Below are 20,204 nucleotides of genomic sequence, written 5' to 3'. Positions count from 1 at the left end.
ATACATTAAAGAGGTGGCCCCAGGGCTCCATATATTAAAGCTCTCAGTGCTATGTACACATTTACAGGACCTTCAGAGACATATTGCACTTACACACAGGGGAGCTTCACACCCTTCCCACAGACACTTCTTCATGAGCAAGGCAGCTCCACACCCCCATGGCGACACAGAGGACTCCAATCACCTGCCCTGTCCAAGAGTAAACATCACACAGGCTGCTCTCCAGCCTGCACTCAGCTCCTGCCAGGATCCAGCAGCAGCTCTGCAGCTCTCCCAGCAGAAGACAGTCCAGTGGGAGGTGTCGGCTGGGAGCAGGCAGGTGGGGACTGAAGAGATAAATAAGAGATCACCACCCTACAAGGCCACCTCCAGGAGGTGTCCCCTCCTGTGTTTACTGCTGTTTTACACATTGCTGGGCTCTGCTCGCTCATTCCCAGTGCCAGGAAGGCTCTGAGCTTTGGGATGTCCTTTGGGAGGAGCTGGAACACGGAGGGATGGAGCAAGGCCTCTGCTGTGCCCCCCAGCAGAAGGCAGCCCCTGGCTCTCCTCTGCAGGAGGTGATCAGTGTGTGGCCCAACGTCCTGAGTCCTGGGAGAAGGTTCACTTGGGACCTTGACTTGAAACCCCCAGGGGCTGCCTGCTCTTAGATCTCAGTCAGGGTGAGCTTGTAAGAGCCTCCAGCCTCCTCCATCTGCAGCTGGAAGGTGTCCTCATTGGAGTAGTGCTTCACGATGTTATCATCCATGTTCACCAGGATCCTGCAGGGAGAAGCTCGCTCAGGGCAGCAGCAAAGGGAATGCCCCAAGCCTAGCTGGCCCCAGCCCTGCTGAGGCACTGCAGCAGGCTGCCCAGGGGGGTCGTGGCTGCCCCTTCCCTGGAGGTGCTCAAGGCCAGGCTAGATGAGGCCCTGAGCAGCCTGGGCTGGTGGGAGGTTGAAGATCTTCCAGTGCCAACCCCCAGTCATGGGCAGAGCCCCAGAAGAGGTGAACAGGAGCTAAAGGAGGCTCTGCCAGCAGCAGTCCTCAGCACACACAGCTGCCCTGCCCCTGGCACCACCACCTCTGGTGCCAGCAGCTCACAGAGGCCCCAGGACCTGGGTTGATCCCTATGGAATCATGGAATGGAGGGATTGCAAGGGACCCTCCAGAGCAACCCAGTCCAACCCCCTGCCAGAGCAGGGCACCCAGGACAGGGCACACAGAACACATCCAGGTGGGGCTGGAAAGTCTCCAGAGGAGACTCCACAACCTCTCTGGGCAGCCTGCTCCAGGGCTCAGCAGCCTCACCCCAGAGAAGTTTCTCATGCTGAGGTGGAACCTCCTGGGCTCCAGTCTGTGTCCATTGCCTCTTGTCCTGTCTCAGGACACCACTGAGCAGAGCCTGGCCCCTTCCTGCCCCCCACCCCTCAGAGATTTACAGACATTGCTCAGATCCCCTCTCAGCCTTCTCCTCCCCAGGCTACCCAGCCCCAGGTCTCAGCCTTCCCTCCCCACAGAGATGTTCCAGGCCCTTCAGCATCCTCATGGCCTCTCCTGGACTCTCTCCACACAGTTCCCTGTCCCTCTGGAACTGGGGAGCCCAGAACTGGCCACAATGTTCCAGCTGTGGCCCCAGCAGGGCAGAGCAGAGGGGCAGGAGGAGTTGCCATGGGCTGAGGGCAGGAGGCTGCCTGCAGACAGCTGTGCAGAAGGCAGCAGCAGGCAGTGGCTGCAGCAGGCAGTGGCTGCAGCAGGGGCAGGCTTGCAGGCAGGAGGGCAGCCCTGGGGCACACTCACCCTTTTTTGCACTTTTTGAAGATCTTGCCAATCTTGTCCAAGGGCACCTCATACTTGTCTGAGATCTGCAACAGAAGGCAGCAGGCACAGGTGAGGCTGGGGGCTGCTGGGGGGGATTCTGCTCAGGGTCCTGCAGCAGCTATGGGAAGGCTGCAGAACTGCTCTGCCCCAGGAGCCAGCATGGAGCTGCAGCACAGCCCTGGAGGGGAGAAACTCCTCTGCCCTTTGCCAGCTTCTGGGCAATCAGCTGAATCTGTTCCAGCCCTCAGACAGCAGCCCCCTGCCCCCACCCTGCCTCCCACCACATCAAACCCAGTGTTAAACCTGGGGCCAAAGGGATCAGGTGCAATGCCAGAGGCTGGGGGAGGGAAAAAGCAGCAACAGAGCAGAGAGCCAAGGCCAGAGCTGGTCAGGAGTGTCCCCCTTGGCCATCAGGGTGACCTCAGCATGACTGCAGCAGCCTCCAGAGCCCTGAGGGCAGTGCCCCCAGCCTGGTTTGCTTTGCCAGGTTGCTCTGCCACACTGACCCTCACCATGGGGCAGCAAAAGGCTTCTCTCCAGGCTGCAGTTCTCAGCTCCTTGCTGTCAGAGGTCCAAGTGGAAGAGCAAAGGAGCAGCTTCCCTTCAGCACCACAGGCTGAGGGATGACTTCACAGCCTTCACTCCCACCCCCACTAACTCCCTCCCCACTAACCCCCCTCACTAACCCTCCCCACTATCCCCCCCATAACCCCCTCCCCACTAACCCCCCCCACTAACCCCCTCCCCCCCACTAACCTCCCCCACTTACCCCCCCCCCACTCACCCCCTCCCTCCAGCCTGCCTGGCCTGGCCAAGCTCCACAGCCAGGAGTGAGCCTCCAGTGGCAGAAGCCTCCCTAGGAGCCACAGCTAAGAGCAGCAGCCCTGGGGGTTGCTGCTGGGCTCTGCCTCCCCCAGGTGAAGGACTGGCAGGGAGCAGGAGCAGGAGAGGCTGCCAGGCAGCATGGGCAGCACAGCTGAGCCAGGCACAGGGCTGTGCCATACCACATGGGCATCACAGCCACTTACAATGGGGGGTACTGCCCAGCCATGGCCAGGGGAAAGCCTGGCTCAGGGGGCAGCCTGGCTCAGGGGGCAGCCTGGCTACTTACTGCTTCCATCAGACCCTTCAGGGAGGGAGTCTTCAGCATCAGGGCATCAAAGACCTCCTCTGACTCCTTCCTGACGTAGAGCAACACTGAAAGCAAAGCAGAGAGAGGTTGCTGGGGAACTGCTGCTGCTCACAGCCTGCAACTGCTCCTCACAGCCTGCAGCTGCTGCTGCTCACAGCTCTGCAGCTGCTGCTGCTCACAGCTCTGCAGCTGCTGCTGCTCACAGCCTACAACTGCTGCTCCTCACAACCTGCAACTGCTGCTCCTCACAGCCTGCAACTGCTGCTCCTCACAGCCTGCAACTACTCCTCACAGCCTGCAACTGCTGCTGCTCACAGCTCTGCAGCTGCTGCTGTTCACAGCCTGCAACTGCTGCTGTTCACAGCCTGCAACTGCTGCTGTTCACAGCTCTGCAACTGCTGCTGTTCACAGCTCTGCAACTGCTCCTGCTCACAGCCTGCAACTGCTCCTGCTCACAGCCTGCAACTGCTCCTGCTCACAGCCTGCAACTGCTGCTCACAGCCTGCAACTGCTCCTGCTCACAGCCTGCAACTGCTGCTCCTCACAGTCTGTGACTACTGCTCACACCCAGCTGCTTGGTCAGAAGCTATGGTCACAAGCATGCCAGCTTGGAAGGGCACTTCCATGCCCATCTCTCCAACCTCTCTGGGTGCTGGTGCAGTTGCCCTGAGCTGGCCCAGCACCCTGGCAGGCTGTCTGGAAGCTGCTCCATGCAGGGGACTCCCCTGGGAGGGCGTTCCAGTGCCCAGCTGTGCTGATGGGGAAATGCTGCTGCTGGTGCAGCCCAGAGCAGCAGGCACTGCAGGTGAGGAGGCTCAGTGGGCACTGGGCACTGCACCACAGGCATGCCCACCAGCTTTGTGCCCCCAGCACTGCAGCACCTCTGCTGGCTAAGCTCTCAGCTCTGCTCTGTTACTTGCTCCAAAAGGATCATTTCTGTCTGAAATGCAGCAGGGTGGAGCACAAAGCACACAGCTCTGAGACCCTGGGGTGTCCACAGCCCACAGGGCACCTGCTGTGAGGCTCTGCAGAGTGACACCACCTGCCCAGGCATGGGGGCACACAGACACAGCTCCTCGTGCCCAGGCCCAGCCCAGGCATGACAGCAGGGATGCTCCTTGCTGCTGGGTGGCTGCTGGGACAGGAGGGTGAGGAGGGCTGCAGAGCAAGGAGGCTGAGCTGGGAAGCAGGTGAAGGCCTCCCAGCCACCTCCTCACTCTTACACAACTGTGCAGCCTTCTGTGCTGCCTCATCTCCCCTCCTAGCCCTTGCCAGGTGCCAGTCACACTCACACCACCCCAGCTGGCACCATAGGATCACAGAATTGTCAGAGCTGGAAGGGACCTCAAGGCTCAGTCAGTTCCAACCCCTGTGCCATGGGCAGGGACACCTCACACCACAGCAGGTTGCTCAGAGCCACATCCAGCCTGGCTGCAAAAACCTCCAGGGATGAGGCTTCCACCACCTCCCTGGGCAACCTGTGCCAGTCTCTCACCATCCTCATGGGGAAGAATTTCTTCCTAACATCCAATCTGAATCTCCCCACTTCTAGTTTTGCTCCATTGCCCCCAGTCCTGTCACTTCCTGACACCCTCAGAAGTCCCTCCCCAGCTTTCTTGTAGCCCCCTTCAGATACTGGAAGGCCACAAGAAGGTCTCCTGGAGCCTTCTCCTCTCCAGACTGCACAACCTCAACTCACAGTCTGTCCTCATAGCAGAGCAGCTCCAGCCCTCTGCTCATCCTCATGGCCCTGATCATCCTTCTTGTGTGTCCCCCCTAGCAGCCTTGATCTGCTGCTGGAAGGGGGGAAAAAGAAGAAACCCAAGGAACTGAGCAGCCCTGACCTGCTCAAGCCAGCAGAGACTCCGTGGGGAACATCAGCCTCATGAAAAGCTGCAGGATGAAGCATAGGAGCAGGAAAGCCTGGACTCATCCACCCCATAATAAGCATGTCCTGCAGCCTGCCCTGTTTACAAGGCCTCAGCAGCCTCACCCTGCCACACCTGCAGCGTTGGAACAATTAGTGGCACAGCTAATTGAGCAAGGGGAGCTCAGGACAGGGCAGCACCTGGATGGAATCCCTCTGCCAGGGGCAGATTCCCAGCAGCAGGGCTGGCTGCAGGCTTCAGGCAGGCAGCTGACCCTGCTGGGGCACAGGGGGGCATGGGGAGACCCTGCACATCTCCCTGGAGGTGTTCAAGGCCAGGTTGGATGGAGCCTAAGCAGCCTGGGCTGGTGGAGGCTGAAGATCATTCTAAGCCCCCTGCCATGGGCTGCCCATGGGCTTGGAACTGGATGACCTTCAACATCCCTTCTAAGCCACCCCACCCAGGCTGTGCCTGCCAAGCCAAAGCACTCCATGGCTGTCCCATGGAGCTCATTTCATGTCCCACAGCAACCAGAAACCCCTCAGGACCTCCACCTCCTTTGGATGAAATCCATCCTTGCCCCCTGCTCATCCACACCAAGGGGGTGACCCCACCAAGGTCACCACCTGCTGGGCTTCACCTTGGCTGCCCCCGAGTCCAATCCTCCTCTCTTAATCCCTTGAAGCTTTGTCCATCAGGCCATCTCCAAAGGGACCTCACATTCTCCTCCTACACCACCACAGCAACATCCAGAAGGTGGCAAGGGGGTTAGGAACCAGCAGGACCTTCTCTGAGCAGCAGCAGAGATGCAGCAGTTCCCTTCCCAGAACCAGCTCCTGCCTTTCACTGCTTCAAGCTGTGGAGAAGCCTTCAGGAAGTCTTCTGTGAGGAATTCTCTGCCCTCACCCACCAAGGAGCCTGGCAGGCTGCTCACCTCCTCCTGCATCTCTTTCCTGACAGGTTCAGAGCCACTCCAGTGTCTGAGCTGGCAGAGAGCCCCCAAAATCCTGACACTGCAGAAGGTTTGTGGAGCTGAGCCACAGCCTTTGTGCAGAATCTGTGCTCAGAGCCAGAAACGCAAAGGAGCGAAAGCAGCTCCCTGACCCCAGCTCCATCTCTCTCATGCTGGGCAAAGCCTGCAGCAGTTCAGGCTGAAGGAAGGAACCCAAACCTCTCTTTGGCTCTTCTATCCTGGCCAGCTTGTTGGGAGCAGCAATGAAGTCCTCCTCACCCATGTAGCCTCCTCTCTTCAGGCTGGAGCTGTCATGGACAGGCAGAAGGTTAGCAGTGGGGCAAAGGCAGGGACTCAGCCTGGGTCTGAGGGCAGGACCTGGGCAGGGGAAGTGGTGCAGCTCTTACCTTTCACCGTCCAGCTCTTCTGAAGCTACAGGAAGGACCTTTCAAAACAAAGGGAGATTTCCTTACACAGGCAGAAAAGCAGCCACTGTGGGAAAGGCCCTGCACAAACCACCACCCCCAGCACCCTCTGCCTAGCCTGGGGCCAAGCCATGGATCCACACAGGGGTAGGGCTGGAAGGGACCTCTGGAGCTCATCCAGTCCAACCCCCTGCCAGGGCAGAGGCACCCAGGGCAGGGGCACCCAGGGCAGGGCCATAGGAACACATCCAGGTGGGGCTTGAAAGCCTCCAGAGGAGACTCCACAGCCTCTCTGGGCAGCCTGCTCCACAAAGCTGGCAAGAACCTCACCACGAGGCACCTGGGCCCCAGAAACCACCACAAAGGCTGCTGAGAGCCTCAGGACAAAGCTGCCAAGGGACAGAGCTCAAGGGACTGCAGGGGGACAGAGCCAAGAGGCTGCAAGGGGACAGAGCCCCAGGGGCTGCAGGGGCACAGGGGCTGCAGGGGCACAGGACCTCTTTCACACAAAACCCAAAGGGTCTCAAGTGAGAGAGGAGTACACAGGAGCTGCCCAGCTTTGCCTTCTGGCAGAGCTCAGCCTTGGAGCCTTCAGAGGAACATACAAGCCAGCCCTGGGGCACAGGGTGATGCTCCCTCCCTGTGGCAGGCTGGGCAGTGCCCTCAGAAAGCAAGGCTGAGGCTCTGCTGGGGCTCCCAGCACAGGGCAGTTCACCACTCCCCACCTTGGCTGCACTCTCATTTTTTCCCCTTCCAGTTCCCTCTCAGCTGGGGACTTTCCAGGAAGGCTGAGGCTGGGCACTGGCAGCAGATCAGAGCTGTCACAGCTGCCAGTTCCACCCTGCAGCTTTTCACCCTGCAGCAGCAGGCTGGAGGAGCCCAGGGTCTGCAGCAGCACACCAGGCCCTGTGCTTTACACAGCAAGCAGCTCCTGGAGCCAGCTCCTGGCTGGGGATGCTGTGCCAGGGGCACTGCAGGCTGAAGGGGAGGGGGGCTCACAGCACATGTGTCCCTCAGACATCCCCAGCTAACTGCAGCCAGGGCAGCTGGCAGCAAGGCTTCCTGCAGGCAGGGCTCAGCCTGGCACAGCGCAGTGCAGCCAGCCTGGCACCGCCTGCACCCCGGGCGGCAGCTGGACTCACGTGGGCACCGCGCTGGAGGTTTGCAAAGTGCACATCAGGGATGAAGAGCACTGGCTGGGTGTCCAGGTCCATGAAGGGCTTGAAGATAGTGATGTCTGTGCGCTTGTGGGAGGGCAGCATGGGCACCTTGACATCAGAGACTGCAGGGCAACACAGGGGGGCACAGGTCACTGGCACTGCTGGGGCTCTGCCCTCCCACTGCTGAGCAGCCAGGCCCAGAGGAGGAGCTCCTGCTGTGGAGGACCTCTCAGCTGAGGGCCTGCACCCTGGGGAAGCAGCTCAGGGGAGTCTGGCGTGGTTCCAGCTCTCCTGGTGGGGGTTCAGACATGAAACTGGGCAGGGGGACGGCCAGAGGGGAACACAGCCCTGCAGAGGGCACCCAGGCAGAAGGCACATCTGCCTCCAGGGCCCTCTTCTCCCTCTCTGCTCCCCAGGAAGGGGCACAGGAAACAGAGGAGACAACCTGCAGCCCAGGTGGCTGCAGCTGGGAGCCTCCCAGGGGCAGCAGCAGAGCAGCACTCTGCAGAGGTGCCCCCGAGGCTGTGGCATGCAGGGTGCCCCAGTGGGAGTCACAGCTTTGGACCCACACTGCTCATCCTGCTCAGCTCCAGCTGCCAGCCCCCAGCTCACCCCCCAGCAGCACCAGCACTGACTCCCACTGAGCACTTTGGCTCTCAACACACCAGACAGGAGGCACCAGGGGAGCAGAGGCCACCCCCAAAGACCTGTCTGGGAGAGAGGGAGGCAGGAGGCGCCCTGCACTGCACTTTGGTGTCAAACTGACCCCAGTTTGGGTTGGAAGGCACCTTAAAGATCACCCAGGTCCACGCTGCTGCCATGGGCAGGGACACCTCTCACCAGCCCAGGCTGCTCAGGGCCCCATCCAGCCTGGCCTGAAGACTGAGGTCAGTTTGTTCCACTGCCAGGGGTAAAGGGTTTGGCTTTGGGTGAGCTCAGCTGCAGTGAACACTTTGCTGCTCATGGCCCCAGTGGCAAAAAATCTGGGGTTGGTTTTTGTTCTTGCAAACTGAATTTTCTCTAAGATTGCTCAGTTTCTGCAGAAAATCAGTGCCCAGAAGCTGCAAACCACCTCTGCTGCTGCTGCTGAGTGCCTGCACACAAGGCGTTGGTGACCTGGGAGCTCAGCCCAGCAGCTTATGGCTTAAAGCGAATCCCAAACCTGCCACAGCAGCCCTGGACAGCACTGGGTTAGGCTTTGCAGGGAAACAAAGCCCACAGCAGGCTAAGGAAGCCTCACCTGGAAATCCAGGCCTAGGAAACCCAGCCTGGAAAGCAGCTCCAGTGAAAGCTCAGAACTTGGAGGGCTGCACTGCAGCTGCCTGCACCTCCCAGCCCTGGCAGAGGGCTGCAGGAAGCTGCTGGGCAGAGCAGCCCAGCCCTGCCTGCAGCTGCCCTTCAGCAGAGAGCTCCCCTGGGAGCAGGAGACTCCTGAAGCTGCTCCACAGCCTGGCCCTGCTGTGTCAAGAAAACCCTGCCCAGCAAGCCCTGAGCTGCCTGCTGGCTGAACCAGTTGGGCTGCTGCTGGCATGGGGAGCAGAGCCAGGAGGGCACAGCTGCAGCAGGTGGCTTTGCTGGGGCAGTTATGGCACAGCTGCAGCAGGTGGCTTTGCTGGGGCAGCTGTGGCACAGCTGCAGCAGGTGGCTTTGCTGGGGCAGTTATGACACAGCTGCAGCAGGTGGCTTTGCTGGGGCAGCTGTGGCACAGCTGCAGCAGGTGGCTTTGCTGGGGCAGCTGTGGCACAGCTGCAGCAGGTGGCTTTGCTGGGGCAGCTGTGGCACAGCTCAGCAGGTGGCTTTGTTGGGGCAGCTATAGCACAGCTGCAGCAGGTGGCTTTGCTGGGGCAGCTGTGACACAGCTGTGGCACAGCTCAGCAGGTGGCTTTGCTGGGGCAGCTCTGCTGGGCAGGAGCCAACCCTCCAAGCCACCTGCAGTGCTGGAGGGGCAAAGGGAGCTCCACAGCCTCTCTCAGGAGTGCTGAGGCCTTCACAGCCTTCAGCCAAGGCCTTGAGCAGCCTGTACCAGTGCAGGGCTGAGGATCAACCAGGTCCAACCCCCCTGCCCTAATGTCCCTGCCCATGGCAGGGGGTTGGAACTGGCTGATCTTCAAGGTCCCTTCCAACCCAGCCCAGCCCATAAGTAAACACATTTCTAACATAAGCTGAAGCCTAAGTTTAGGCTCAAGCTTGAGACAGCTGGCAGAGCTCCAGCACTTGCTGCAGGGCCCCAGCAGTGCCCCAGCAGTGCCCCCAGATCACTGCCTCTGTCACTTCAGCTGCTAAAGGCCATAGCCATGGAGACAGCAGAGCCTGGCAGGGACAGGGCTAACCAGGGGGAAGGGAAGTGCTGAGTGAGGCTCAGGGAATCGTTCGGGTTGGCAAAGGAGTCTAAGCCCAACCTTCTCCCCAGCACCTCCATGCCTGCTGCAGGCGGCCATGGGTGGCTCATCCCCCCTGTAGGGAACACAGCATGATGCAGGGCCAGGCTGGAGGACCCCAGGACCACCTGGTCTGACCTTCCTTGGGGAAGTCATGGGGCAGGTAAGGTGGCTCAGCACCCTAAACCCCAACAGTGGCCAATGCTGAGGACTCCAGCACCCCCTGAGCTTGTTCCAGTGCCCAGCGCTCTGCTCCTGTGCCTAAGTGGAACCTCCTCAGCAGTAACTTGGTACCCACTGTCCCCCTCCTCTTTTCCAAGTGACTCCTGGGAATGTGGAGACTCCCTCACCCTTGCAGCCATGCCACGAGGGGTGGAGATGGAGCCAGCGGGTGCTGCTGCTCTGGCACACAGCAGGGCTCCTTGCTACTCACAGGCATTCAGCTGGGAGCTGGGGTCGCTGCACTTCCCTTTTCTTTTGCTCTGCTTCCGCTCCTCGTCCCGGATTTTCCTCTCTGCCCCCTGCCAGAGGAGAAATCAAGGGGAGGGGAGAGAGGGTGGGGGCTTAACTGGGGGGTTTCCGTGTACCAGCTGCAGGAGCTGGCTCCCCACTTCCTGCAGACAGCAGCTGCACAGCACCCACCCCACAGGGCAGCCAGGCTTTGCCAGCTCTGGAGCTGCTCAGGGTTTACTTTCCAACTTCATCTTCCAATGGAACCCAACAAGCTCAGCCAAGAGCCCTCCTGGTCCTGCCAGGTGAATGAGAGATGAGGGTTGAAGCCTGGGGAGAGCAGACTGAGAGTGGAGATGAGGAAGAAATTCTTGGGAGTGAGGGTGGGGAGAGACTGGCACAGGTTGCCCAGGGAGGCTCTGGATGTCCCTCCCTGGAGGTGTTCAAGGCCCTGAGCAGCCTGTGCTGGTGGGAGGTGTCCCTGCCCAGGGAAGGGGTTGGAGCTGGATGAGCTTTGAGGTCCCTTCCAAGCCAAAGCTGAGCCAGGCTCATGCTCCAGTGTCACAGATGGCACCATCACACCCAGGCTGCTCTGCTCAAGCCTTGATGGGACCCAAGTATCCTGGGCAGCTGTGGGGCCCTGCCCACAGAATGAGCAGAGGGCACCAAGGCCATTGAGAGACTTTGTCCCAGTCCCTAGGCTGGGGCTGCTGCCTCTCTCTCAGCAGCTTTGACTTCCACCTCACCCCTGGGAGCTCTCCTCCTTCAACCCTCTCCTGGGCCAAGGTCACCACACAGCCAGGGCTGCAGTGCTTGACCCAACCCTGCCTGTGCCAAGGGTCACAGCAGTGCCCCAGCCTGGCCTGTCCCAGCAGCAGCCTGAGCCGTGCCCAAGGGCCAGCAGCAGCCTGAGCCATGCCCAAGGGCCAGCAGCAGCCTGGGCCATGCCCACCTTGTCGCAAAAGACCTTGATCTGGCAGTAGGCTCTGTGCACAGGTTTGTTGCTCCTGTTGTTGTAGCTGTAGGTGTCGATCTGCAGGTTGAGGGGCAGCCCCTTGACCCCCTTCTGGGAGGAGAAATCTGTGCTGAGGCAGTTGACAGATATGAAGACCTGTGGAGGAGGAAGGCAGAACTGTCAGTGGTGACTCCTGGCTGGCTGTGAGCAGGGCACAGCTGCAGGAGTGCTGAGAGCTGCACCCTGCTGCCTGCCCCTGCAGCAGGACCTGCCCTCTGCTGCCGGCTCAGGCACAGCACCCAGCAAGTCCTAGGCCTCTGCAGGGCACAAGGAGCTTCAGACACCTGCCAATGCCTGCAGGAGAGCTGGGAAGGGACTTGTGACAAGGGCTGGGAGTGCCAGGAAGAGGGACAATGGCTTTGAGCTGGGAGAGGGGAGACTGAGACTGGAGATGAGGAAGAAATTGTTGGGAGTGAGGGTGGTGAGACACTGGCACAGGTTGCCCAGGGAGGCTGTGGCTGTACCCTCCCTGTAGGTGTTCAAGGTGTTTGTGTTTCTGTTTTTCTCTGGAATAAAGGTGGTTTTGCTTGTTTGGGGCTTTCTTTTTGTTTGTGTGTTTTTTGTTTGTTTCCTTGATTTTTTTTTAGCCTGCTCTGTTGTTTTTTGGTTTATTAGGTTTGGTTTGAGTTTTGCTTTTGTTTGTTTGTTTTGGGAGTGGAGTTTGGTTTTGGTTTTGTTTTGCTTGACTGGGGGGGAGTTTTGTTTGCTTTTTGTTCGATTGTTTGTTGTTCCTTTTTGTTCCTCGTTTGTTGTTTGTTCCTTCCTCTCCCATTTCAACAATCAATCGCCAAAGCCTCAGGTGCCAGGACCCCCGCCCCGCAGAGCTGCTCCAAGCAGTCCTGGACCACTGCCAGCCCCCTCTCTCCCTGCCCCCTTTCCCCGTCCCCGGAACACCCTGGGACGCTCTGCGGGCCGCTGGCGCCACCTGCTGGAGCCGTCCTGCCGCTGCACAGCTCCCAGGCGGGGCCAGAGCCGTTGAAGGGCTGCGGGGTGGCATTTATGGCTTTGCACAGCGCTGCCCACAAGGCTGCCCACACAGCTTCTGCGGAGGCCTTCCCTGCTTTTAACCAATGAACAGCACCAGCAGAACCCCACAAAGAGCCCTACAGCACCAGGGGCACAGCAGCAGCTCCCAGCACCACCCCCACCAGGAGCACAGCAGCAGCTCATGGACACCAGCTCCTTCTTTGCCCACCCAAGGCACAGATGTGGTGGTTCAGCCCCAGCCTTGGTAGAGTCAGAGAACAGTTGGATGTGATGACCTCAAAGAGCTTCTCCAACCCAAACCATCCCATAATTCTGATCCCATACACCCCAAACTGCAGCCAGGAGAATAATTTTCACAGCAACTCTTCTCCATCTTCCCCAGAGGGAGCCCAGTGATGGCTGTGCCAGCTTCTAACCACCCCCTTCCCTTCCTGCCACCTCCAGCTCTCCAAGGGCTCTCTGCCTGCAGCACTGCCACAGCCCAGGAGGATGCTCAAGGGGTCCTCAAGGGAGCCACAGAGAAGGCAGGGGGGGAAGGGACCCTGGAGATCACCCAGTCCAAGCCTGTGCCAGAGCAGGACCACCTCGAGCAGGTGACACAAGAACGCATCCAGCTGGGTCTGGAATGTCTCCAGTGAAGAGGACTCCACAACCTCTCTCAGGGAAGCTCCAGCCAGGTAGGAGCTCAGCCACCACTGTGTGCCCAGCCTGAGCCTCTGCTCTCTCAGCAGAGCTCTGGGCTTCTGGGGAGCCTCAGCTCTGCTCCCTGCATGCTTTTGCATCCTCCCTCTGAACACTGCATGGATTTGCCCATGCTGAGTGTTCACAGCCAGCTCCCAGCTCTGCCTTCCTCCTCGATACCTGCCCCACTGAGCAGCCATGCCAGCAGCTCCTGCACATGGCAGCTGGGCACACGGCTGGATAGCCAAGGTGGTGTTGGGCTCAGGGACCTTGGAGGTCTCTTCCCAACCCAAGCAGTTGTATGCCGAGAGCCTCCACAGAGATCCTTGTGTGAGCTGCAGGTGGCTGGACAGCACAGCACAGAGCTCAACGTGCAGCACAGCGCTTGAGGTGCAGCATCAGCCCGCAGGTGCCCAGCTGGCAGTGGGACTCCGTAGCAGGTGACAGCTCTCCTGCCCCACTTCTTATGGCTTGGCAGCCACACAATGCCCACCTAAGGTGCTGGGCTGCGGGCAGGAGGGGTGGTCTCCAGTGACAGCCCCATGGGGTGGCAGCAGAGCTGCAGAGGTGGCCCAGGGGACCTGGGACTGCCTGGCAGATGACCAAGGCTGTCCTGCTGCTGGAGTCTCCTCATTTGCTTAGCTCTGGCCTTAAGCAGCTGACTTCATTTCTATGCCACTTGGTTCTGCAGGACTCTGGGCAGGAGATGACAGCAGAGACCTAATCACCTCCCTGGAGGAGGAGGGAGCCAGGGCTGTCTTCTCCTCCTGGGACAAAGCCACTGCAGCTCAAAAGGATCATGGAATGGTTTGGACAGGAAAAAGCCTCCAAGATCATCCAGTCCAACATCAACCCAGCACCACCATGGCCACACATTGCTAGAACACGTCCAGGTGGAGGGACCCCACCACCTCTCTGAGCAGCTGGGACGAGATTTTTTCCTCCCCTCTGACCTAACCCTCCCCTGGCACATGCCAGGACATTTCCTCTTCTTCTACCTCCTGAGACTGGGGAGCAGAGCCCAAGCCCCACCTGGCTGCAGCCTCCTCTCAGGAGCTGTAGAGAGCAATGAGGTCTCCCTCAGCCTCCTCTTCTCTACACCAAACCCTCCCAGCCCTCTTCTCCAGACCCTTCCCCAACTCTGTTGCCCTTCTCTGGACCTGCTCCAGTCCTCAATGTCCTCAGAGTGAGGAGCCCAAACCTGATCCTCGTGCAGCCTCACCCCTCTTCCCCTCCTGTAACCCCAAGCTGTGATCAGCTTCACCTTGCTCCAAGTTCCACAGAGATGTTTTAGCCAAGAGTGTGTCCATCTTGGCCTCCAGCTGCTGGAAGCCAGAAAGGTTTTGTTCAGGTGGGTTTGGGAGGAGATGGCAGCAGAGCAGGAGCCCAACAGGAGCAGGAGCTCCTCCCTGACCTTCAGCCCTGTCCCTGCTGCTGGCTGCTTGTGACTGAGTCACTCTGTCACAATTTACCACATGAAGAAGGGGCAGGGAGCAGCAAGCTCCTGGTGTGGGCTGGGAGAGCTGCTGAGAGCCTCCTCTGCTTGGAAGCACAAATCACCATCTGCCAGTAAGGCTGTGACAGCACCTGTGGCTGCCAGTGCAGGGAACAAGGGGGCAGGGGGTCCCCAAACTGCACTGGCATGGAGCAGGGGAGGCTGAGAAGCCTGAAAGCAGAGGAGATGCCAAAGCTGCAGCACCAGGGCGGGACAGACTGCCCAGGGAGGTTGTGGCTGCCTCCCGCCTCGAGCAGCTGAGTCCAGCTGGGAGCTGTCGCTGCCCATGGCAGGGGGTTGGAGCAGATGAGCCCTGAGCTGTTCCCTGCGCTGTGTTCAAACACAAAGTGAGTCCCAGGGAGTGCAGCAGCTCCATCCCCACCCCGACATTGCCAGGAGCAAGCAGGAGGCAGCCAGCAGAGCTGCTCTGTGTCCCCAGCCTGCTGAGCAGGATTCCTGCCCAGCTCCCGCCTGCTCCCCGGGGCTGTTCCGCATTCTCGGCTCTGATGAGAGCTGTGCTGCCTCTCAAACACCCTCTGCACCTCACCTCCCAGCACCTGACCCCAAAGCAGAGCCTGCCCCAGCCCTGCCAAGCCCTGCACAAGCACAGCCTGTCTGGAACACGAAGCCTTCTGGAGGGATTAGAGACCTGTCCCACACGTGGGGCAGCTCAGCCCTGGGTCTATGTTTGAGTGCCCTCTCCAGCCCCTTCCCCCCACCCACAGCCTTTCTCCTTTGCTTCTCTTTGTTGACTTTTTTCATGCTATTTTTACTCTTCAGGGCAGCTCAGCTTGGCAGATAGAAAACCAAGCAGCATGAGGGCTGGGAGCTGCCCTGAGCTGGCAGAGCCCCAGACAGCTGCTGACCTACACTCCTGGGGACCACCAACTCTCCCCCACCCATCACTAGGCTGCCCAGGGAGGTGGTGGAGTCCCCATCCCTGGAGGGGTTCAGGTGCCTCTGGCCATGGCACTTGGGGCCATGGTGGTTTTGGGTGCTGGATGATCATGGAGGTCTCTTCCTATCCCAAGAGATCGCTGGTGACTTTCCCCCAACTCGTGGCCCGCCTTGTCACAGCAGGAGCAGCCTATGCCCAGAGCTGGGAGAAGAAGCTTCCAGTCCAGCACTGCAGAGCTCCAGCAGGAGCAGCAGCCAGCAGAGTTCCTTCTCCCAGGCTCTGCTCCCAACCCAGCCAGGAAGTGCTGCCCTAATTAAAGGGCAACCTGAGTGGCACAGGGCCCTGGCTGTCAGAGAGGTGAAAGAGGCCCTTGTGAGGTGAGCTCTGCATGCCCACAGCTCCTCTGCTGTTTCTCCTGGGCACCACAGCATAGGAGGCCAAAGGCAGCAGTGCCAGGGGAACAGCACCTGCAGCTCGGCAGAGCAAGGCTGAGCAGGAACCACCTGCAAGTCCAGAGTCACATCTGGGGGCAGGTCAGCTTGGGTGGGCATGAACACCCTGCAGCTCTGGGCAGTGCCCACAGCCTCAGCCAGGCCTGCTGCAGTTGGGGGTGGGGTTTCTTGACCCTGGCCAAACACTTTCAATGCTCTGCCCAAGGCTCAGCAGGCAAAGGGACTCCAGCATGCCCTGGGACCTCCTCCTCCTGCATCACAGCCTGGGTCTGGTTGGAAAAGCCCTTGCAGAGCAGAGCCCAACCCCTCTCTGGCTGTGCCAGGGGTAGGGTCTCACCTCCAGCCCATGTCCTGCTCAGAGAGCAGCCTGGGGCTGAGCCCCTGCACAGCTGAGCCCAGGAGGTTGATGCTCTGCTCTCCTGGGGGCTCCAGCTGGGCAGGGCAGCACTCACTGCACAGCTGCCCTGAGCCAGGAGCTGCAGGAGCCAGCAGTGCCTTGTCCCCATCACTCCTTATCTTTGCCATGGGACTCCCTGGGAGTCTCCACCCTCCTGGTGCCACCCTTTATGTACTGTCACCCCCTGTCCTGTCCCTACACTCCCTGCTGAAGTCCCTCCCCAGCTCCCCTGCAGCCCCCTTCAAGTCCCCAAAGGCCACCTGGACATTCCAAGACAGGGCTTAACGTGCTCCAGATGTGGTGAGTTGGCTGGGTGCAAGTCCCCTCCTGGCTGCCACCAGCACAGCCCCCAGAGGCTGAGATGCCAGCTGGGTGGCTCCCAGGAGTGGCCCTGGGTGCTGGGCAAGGGGCAGGTAGCTGAAGCCCATGCCCAGAGAGCAAGGCTGCGCTGAGCAGCAAGAGGCAGCCAGGCTCAGCTGGAGCTGGCTCATCCTGCTGCCCTCACCCTTGTTTCTTGCCCTCCCACACACACCACAGGTTTTGCATCAGCAGGAGGCAGCCAGGCAAGAGATAAAAGAATTGGGCAGGTCCTGCAGCTGTGGGCTCCCAGCCACCTCCTGCCCCTGGCAGCGGACACCCAAATAAGGTTTGTCTGGCAGATGGGCGATAGGGCCGCAGCCAGCCCAGCTCAGCACCATCCTGCTGAGGCCCAGGGAGCTTTCTTGGCATCCCAGCCTGCCCAGCCCAGCCTGGGTGACTGACAGAGCCCCTGGAGGGTCCCACCCCACACCCAGGAAGGCAGAGTGGGGACCCCAGCCCTGGAGAGGAGAGGGTCCTGCCAGCAAGCTCCCTCCATCAGCAGCACCAGCTGGTGAAGGGCAGGAAAATGCAGATTCCTGAATGCCAGCCCTGATGCCAGCCCCTTCTGAGGTAAGGAAGTGCTTGCCACACGTGGGAAACCCAGGGATGGAGGTTCCCAGTCCTGCCTGAGCTTCCTCCCAGCCCATGCTGGGAGATCAAGCTGCAGGGGCAGGTGGCAGCCTGGGCTGAGCTGCTGGGAGAAAGGCAAAAGGAAGCTCCTGGGCAAAGAGAAATCTGCAATGTTTCAGGACAAAGAAACCCAAAAAACAAACAACCCCCCCAAAACAACATCAAATCCCAATCAGGAGCAGGCAATCCCCAAAAGCACCCAAACAAACCCCAATCCCTTCAATAACCCTAACAAAACACACCAAAACCAAACAAAACCCCCAAAACAACAACAAAACCCAACCAGGAGTAGGCAACCCCCAAAAGCACCCAAACCACCCCCAACCCCTTCAAAAACCTAAACAAAAAACCCAAACAAGCAAACAGCAACAACAGAAATCCCCAGGAGGGTCTCTCCTTCCCAGGATCAGGTGATGGGAAGAGAGGAAATGGCCTCAGGTTGCTTGAGGGGAAGTTCAGGCTGGGCATGAGAAGGAACTTCCTGACTGGAAGGGTTCTCCAGGCCTGGCACAGGCTGCCCAGGGAGGTGGCTGGATGCCCATCCCTGGATGGGTTTCAGAGGCAGAGATGTGGAGCTGAAGGCCATGGCTCAGCCCCAGCCTTGGCAGAGTTGGAGAATGGTTGGGCTGGAGGAGCTTCAAGGTCTTCTCCAACCCAAACCCTTCTGTGATTCCATGAAAAGTGAAAGGTTTGTGTCTACAGAGACAGAAAAATAGCCAAAGAAGTTTTGCCCCCAGGATGAAGGAATGGAGAAAGGAGGGAAGTCACCTCCCAGTGTGTTCTCTGGAAGAGCTGAGAAAGACTCTTCCAGCTTCAGGAAACACTCTGAGCACCACAGCTGGCTGGAAGCTCAGCCTGGATGTGTCCCTGGGCAGCCTGCTCCAGCTGGAGCTGTCCCTGCTGCCTGCAGGGAGCTTGGACAAGATGCCCTTGAAGGGTCCCTGGCAACCCAAAGCACTCTGTGAAGCAGACAAATTGTGGAGACCTCACTCTGGGACATGGTTGAATGGCCATGGTGGTCTTGGGTTGAAGGTTGGACTCGAGGACCTTGAAGGTCTCTTCCAACCAGAACAGTTCTGTGATTTGGACATCAACAAACCTGGACATGAACACAAAACCCCCAAAGCTGAGCTGCGAACCTGCTTCTAGTCTGCAGCAATAAGAAGCCAAAGACAACAGAATGCCAGAAAGCCACAGGGCAAGGCCAGAACCTCTCTGCTTGGAGGAGACCTCCAGGACCACCCAGCCCAGCCAGGAGGCCAGCACAGAGCAGCAGGAGGCAGGCAGCACCTGCCAGGACTTCCCTCCTGTGCCCCTGCCTCAGAGCACCTCTGTGGCCTGCAGCCTGGCTCCCCCCCACAGCCCCTGTCAGACCCCAGGCAGCACTGAACCTCCCCAGAGAAACTTCTGCATGGGTCCCAGCACCACACCAGGGGGAGATGCCCTTGGAACCGGGCTGTGCCCACTCCCTGCCCTATTGCCCTGGCACCCAGCAGCTGCTCAGGCTGCAGGGGCCATGGTTGGGCTCTCCCAGCCACAGGGATCCTGAAGGTGAGGGGCTACAAGGAACTGCAGCCAACAGCAGCCAGGGTGCTGCCCACACTTTGGTACCCACACTCCTGCGAGGTCAGAGCTCAGCAGGAGGCTGCCCCAGCTCCAAGCTGGGAGCTGGGGCTCCAGGAGCTCGCAGGAGGCTGCCCCAGCTCCAAGCTGGGAGCTGGGGCTCCAGGAGCTCGCAGGAGGCTGGCCCCAGCTCCAAGCTGGGAGCTGGGGCTCCAGGAGCTCGCAGGAGGCTGCTCCAGCAGCTCACAGGAGGCTGCTCCAGCTCCAAGCTGGGAGCTGGGGCTCCAGGAGCTCGCAGGAGGCTGCTCCAGCAGCTCACAGGAGGCTGCTCCAGCTCCAAGCTGGGAGCTGGGGCTCCAGGAGCTCGCAGGAGGCTGCTCCAGCAGCTCACAGGAGGCTGCTCCAGCTCCAAGCTGGGAGCTGGGGCTCCAGGAGCTCGCAGGAGGCTGCTCCAGCAGCTCACAGGAGGCTGCTCCAGCTCCAAGCTGGGAGCTGGGGCTCCAGGAGCTCACAGGAGGCTGCTCCAGCTCCAAGCTGGGAGCTGGGGCTCCAGGAGCTCACAGGAGGCTGCTCCAGCTCCAAGGTGGGAGCTGGGGCTCCAGGAGCTCACAGGAGGCTGCTCCAGCTCCAAGGTGGGAGCTGGGGCTCCAGGAGCTCACAGGAGGCTGCTCCAGCTCCAAGGTGGGAGCTGGGGCTCCAGGAGCTCACAGGAGGCTGCTCCAGCTCCAAGGTGGGAGCTGGGGCTCCAGGAGCTCACAGGAGGCTGCTCCAGCTCCAAGGTGGGAGCTGGGGCTCCAGGAGCTCACAGGAGGCTGCTCCAGCTCCAAGGTGGGAGCTGGGGCTCCAGGAGCTCACAGGAGGCTGCTCCAGCTCCAAGGTGGGAGCTGGGGCTCCAGGAGCTCACAGGAGGCTGCTCCAGCTCCAAGGTGGGAGCTGGGGCTCCAGGAGCTCACAGGAGGCTGCTCCAGCTCCAAGGTGGGAGCTGGGGCTCCAGGAGCTCACAGGAGGCTGCTCCAGCTCCAAGGTGGGAGCTGGGGCTCCAGGAGCTCACAGGAGGCTGCTCCAGCTCCAAGGTGGGAGCTGGGGCTCCAGGAGCTCACAGGAGGCTGCTCCAGCTCCAAGGTGGGAGCTGGGGCTCCAGGAGCTCACAGGAGGCTGCTCCAGCTCCAAGGTGGGAGCTGGGGCTCCAGGAGCTCACAGGAGGCTGCTCCAGCTCCAAGCTGGGAGCTGGGGCTCCAGGAGCTCACAGGAGGCTGCTCCAGCTCCAAGGTGGGAGCTGGGGCTCCAGGAGCTCACAGGAGGCTGCTCCAGCTCCAAGCTGGGAGCTGGGGCTCCAGGAGCTCACAGGAGGCTGCTCCAGCTCCAAGCTGGGAGCTGGGGCTCCAGGAGCTCACAGGAGGCTGCTCCAGCTCCAAGCTGGGAGCTGGGGCTCCAGGAGCTCACAGGAGGCTGCTCCAGCTCCAAGCTGGGAGCTGGGGCTCCAGGAGCTCACAGGAGGCTGCTCCAGCTCCAAGCTGGGAGCTGGGGCTCCAGGAGCTCACAGGAGGCTGCTCCAGCTCCAAGCT

General features: G+C 60.3%; 1 protein-coding gene across 1 annotated transcript in view; it reads right to left on the bottom strand.

The window, feature by feature from the left end:
- Positions 1-643: 643 nt before the first annotated feature.
- Positions 644-20,204, bottom strand: part of GRHL1 (grainyhead like transcription factor 1) — a 32,140-nt gene continuing 12,579 nt past the window's right edge. The window contains exons 9-16 of the mRNA XM_054383544.1: positions 11,114-11,272; positions 10,172-10,232; positions 7,316-7,455; positions 6,156-6,193; positions 5,968-6,056; positions 2,908-2,993; positions 1,776-1,840; positions 644-758 (exon numbers count right to left, since the gene is read on the bottom strand). Of these exons, the coding sequence (XP_054239519.1) occupies positions 644-758; positions 1,776-1,840; positions 2,908-2,993; positions 5,968-6,056; positions 6,156-6,193; positions 7,316-7,455; positions 10,172-10,232; positions 11,114-11,272 (753 nt within the window). The remainder of the gene's footprint in view (positions 759-1,775; positions 1,841-2,907; positions 2,994-5,967; positions 6,057-6,155; positions 6,194-7,315; positions 7,456-10,171; positions 10,233-11,113; positions 11,273-20,204) is intronic.

Source organism: Indicator indicator, chromosome 9 (genome assembly GCF_027791375.1).
Source record: "Indicator indicator isolate 239-I01 chromosome 9, UM_Iind_1.1, whole genome shotgun sequence".
Classification (NCBI taxonomy): Eukaryota; Metazoa; Chordata; class Aves; order Piciformes; family Indicatoridae; genus Indicator; species Indicator indicator.
The sequence above is the reverse complement of the archived record's forward strand: the minus strand, read 5'-3'. Positions and strand labels throughout refer to the sequence as shown.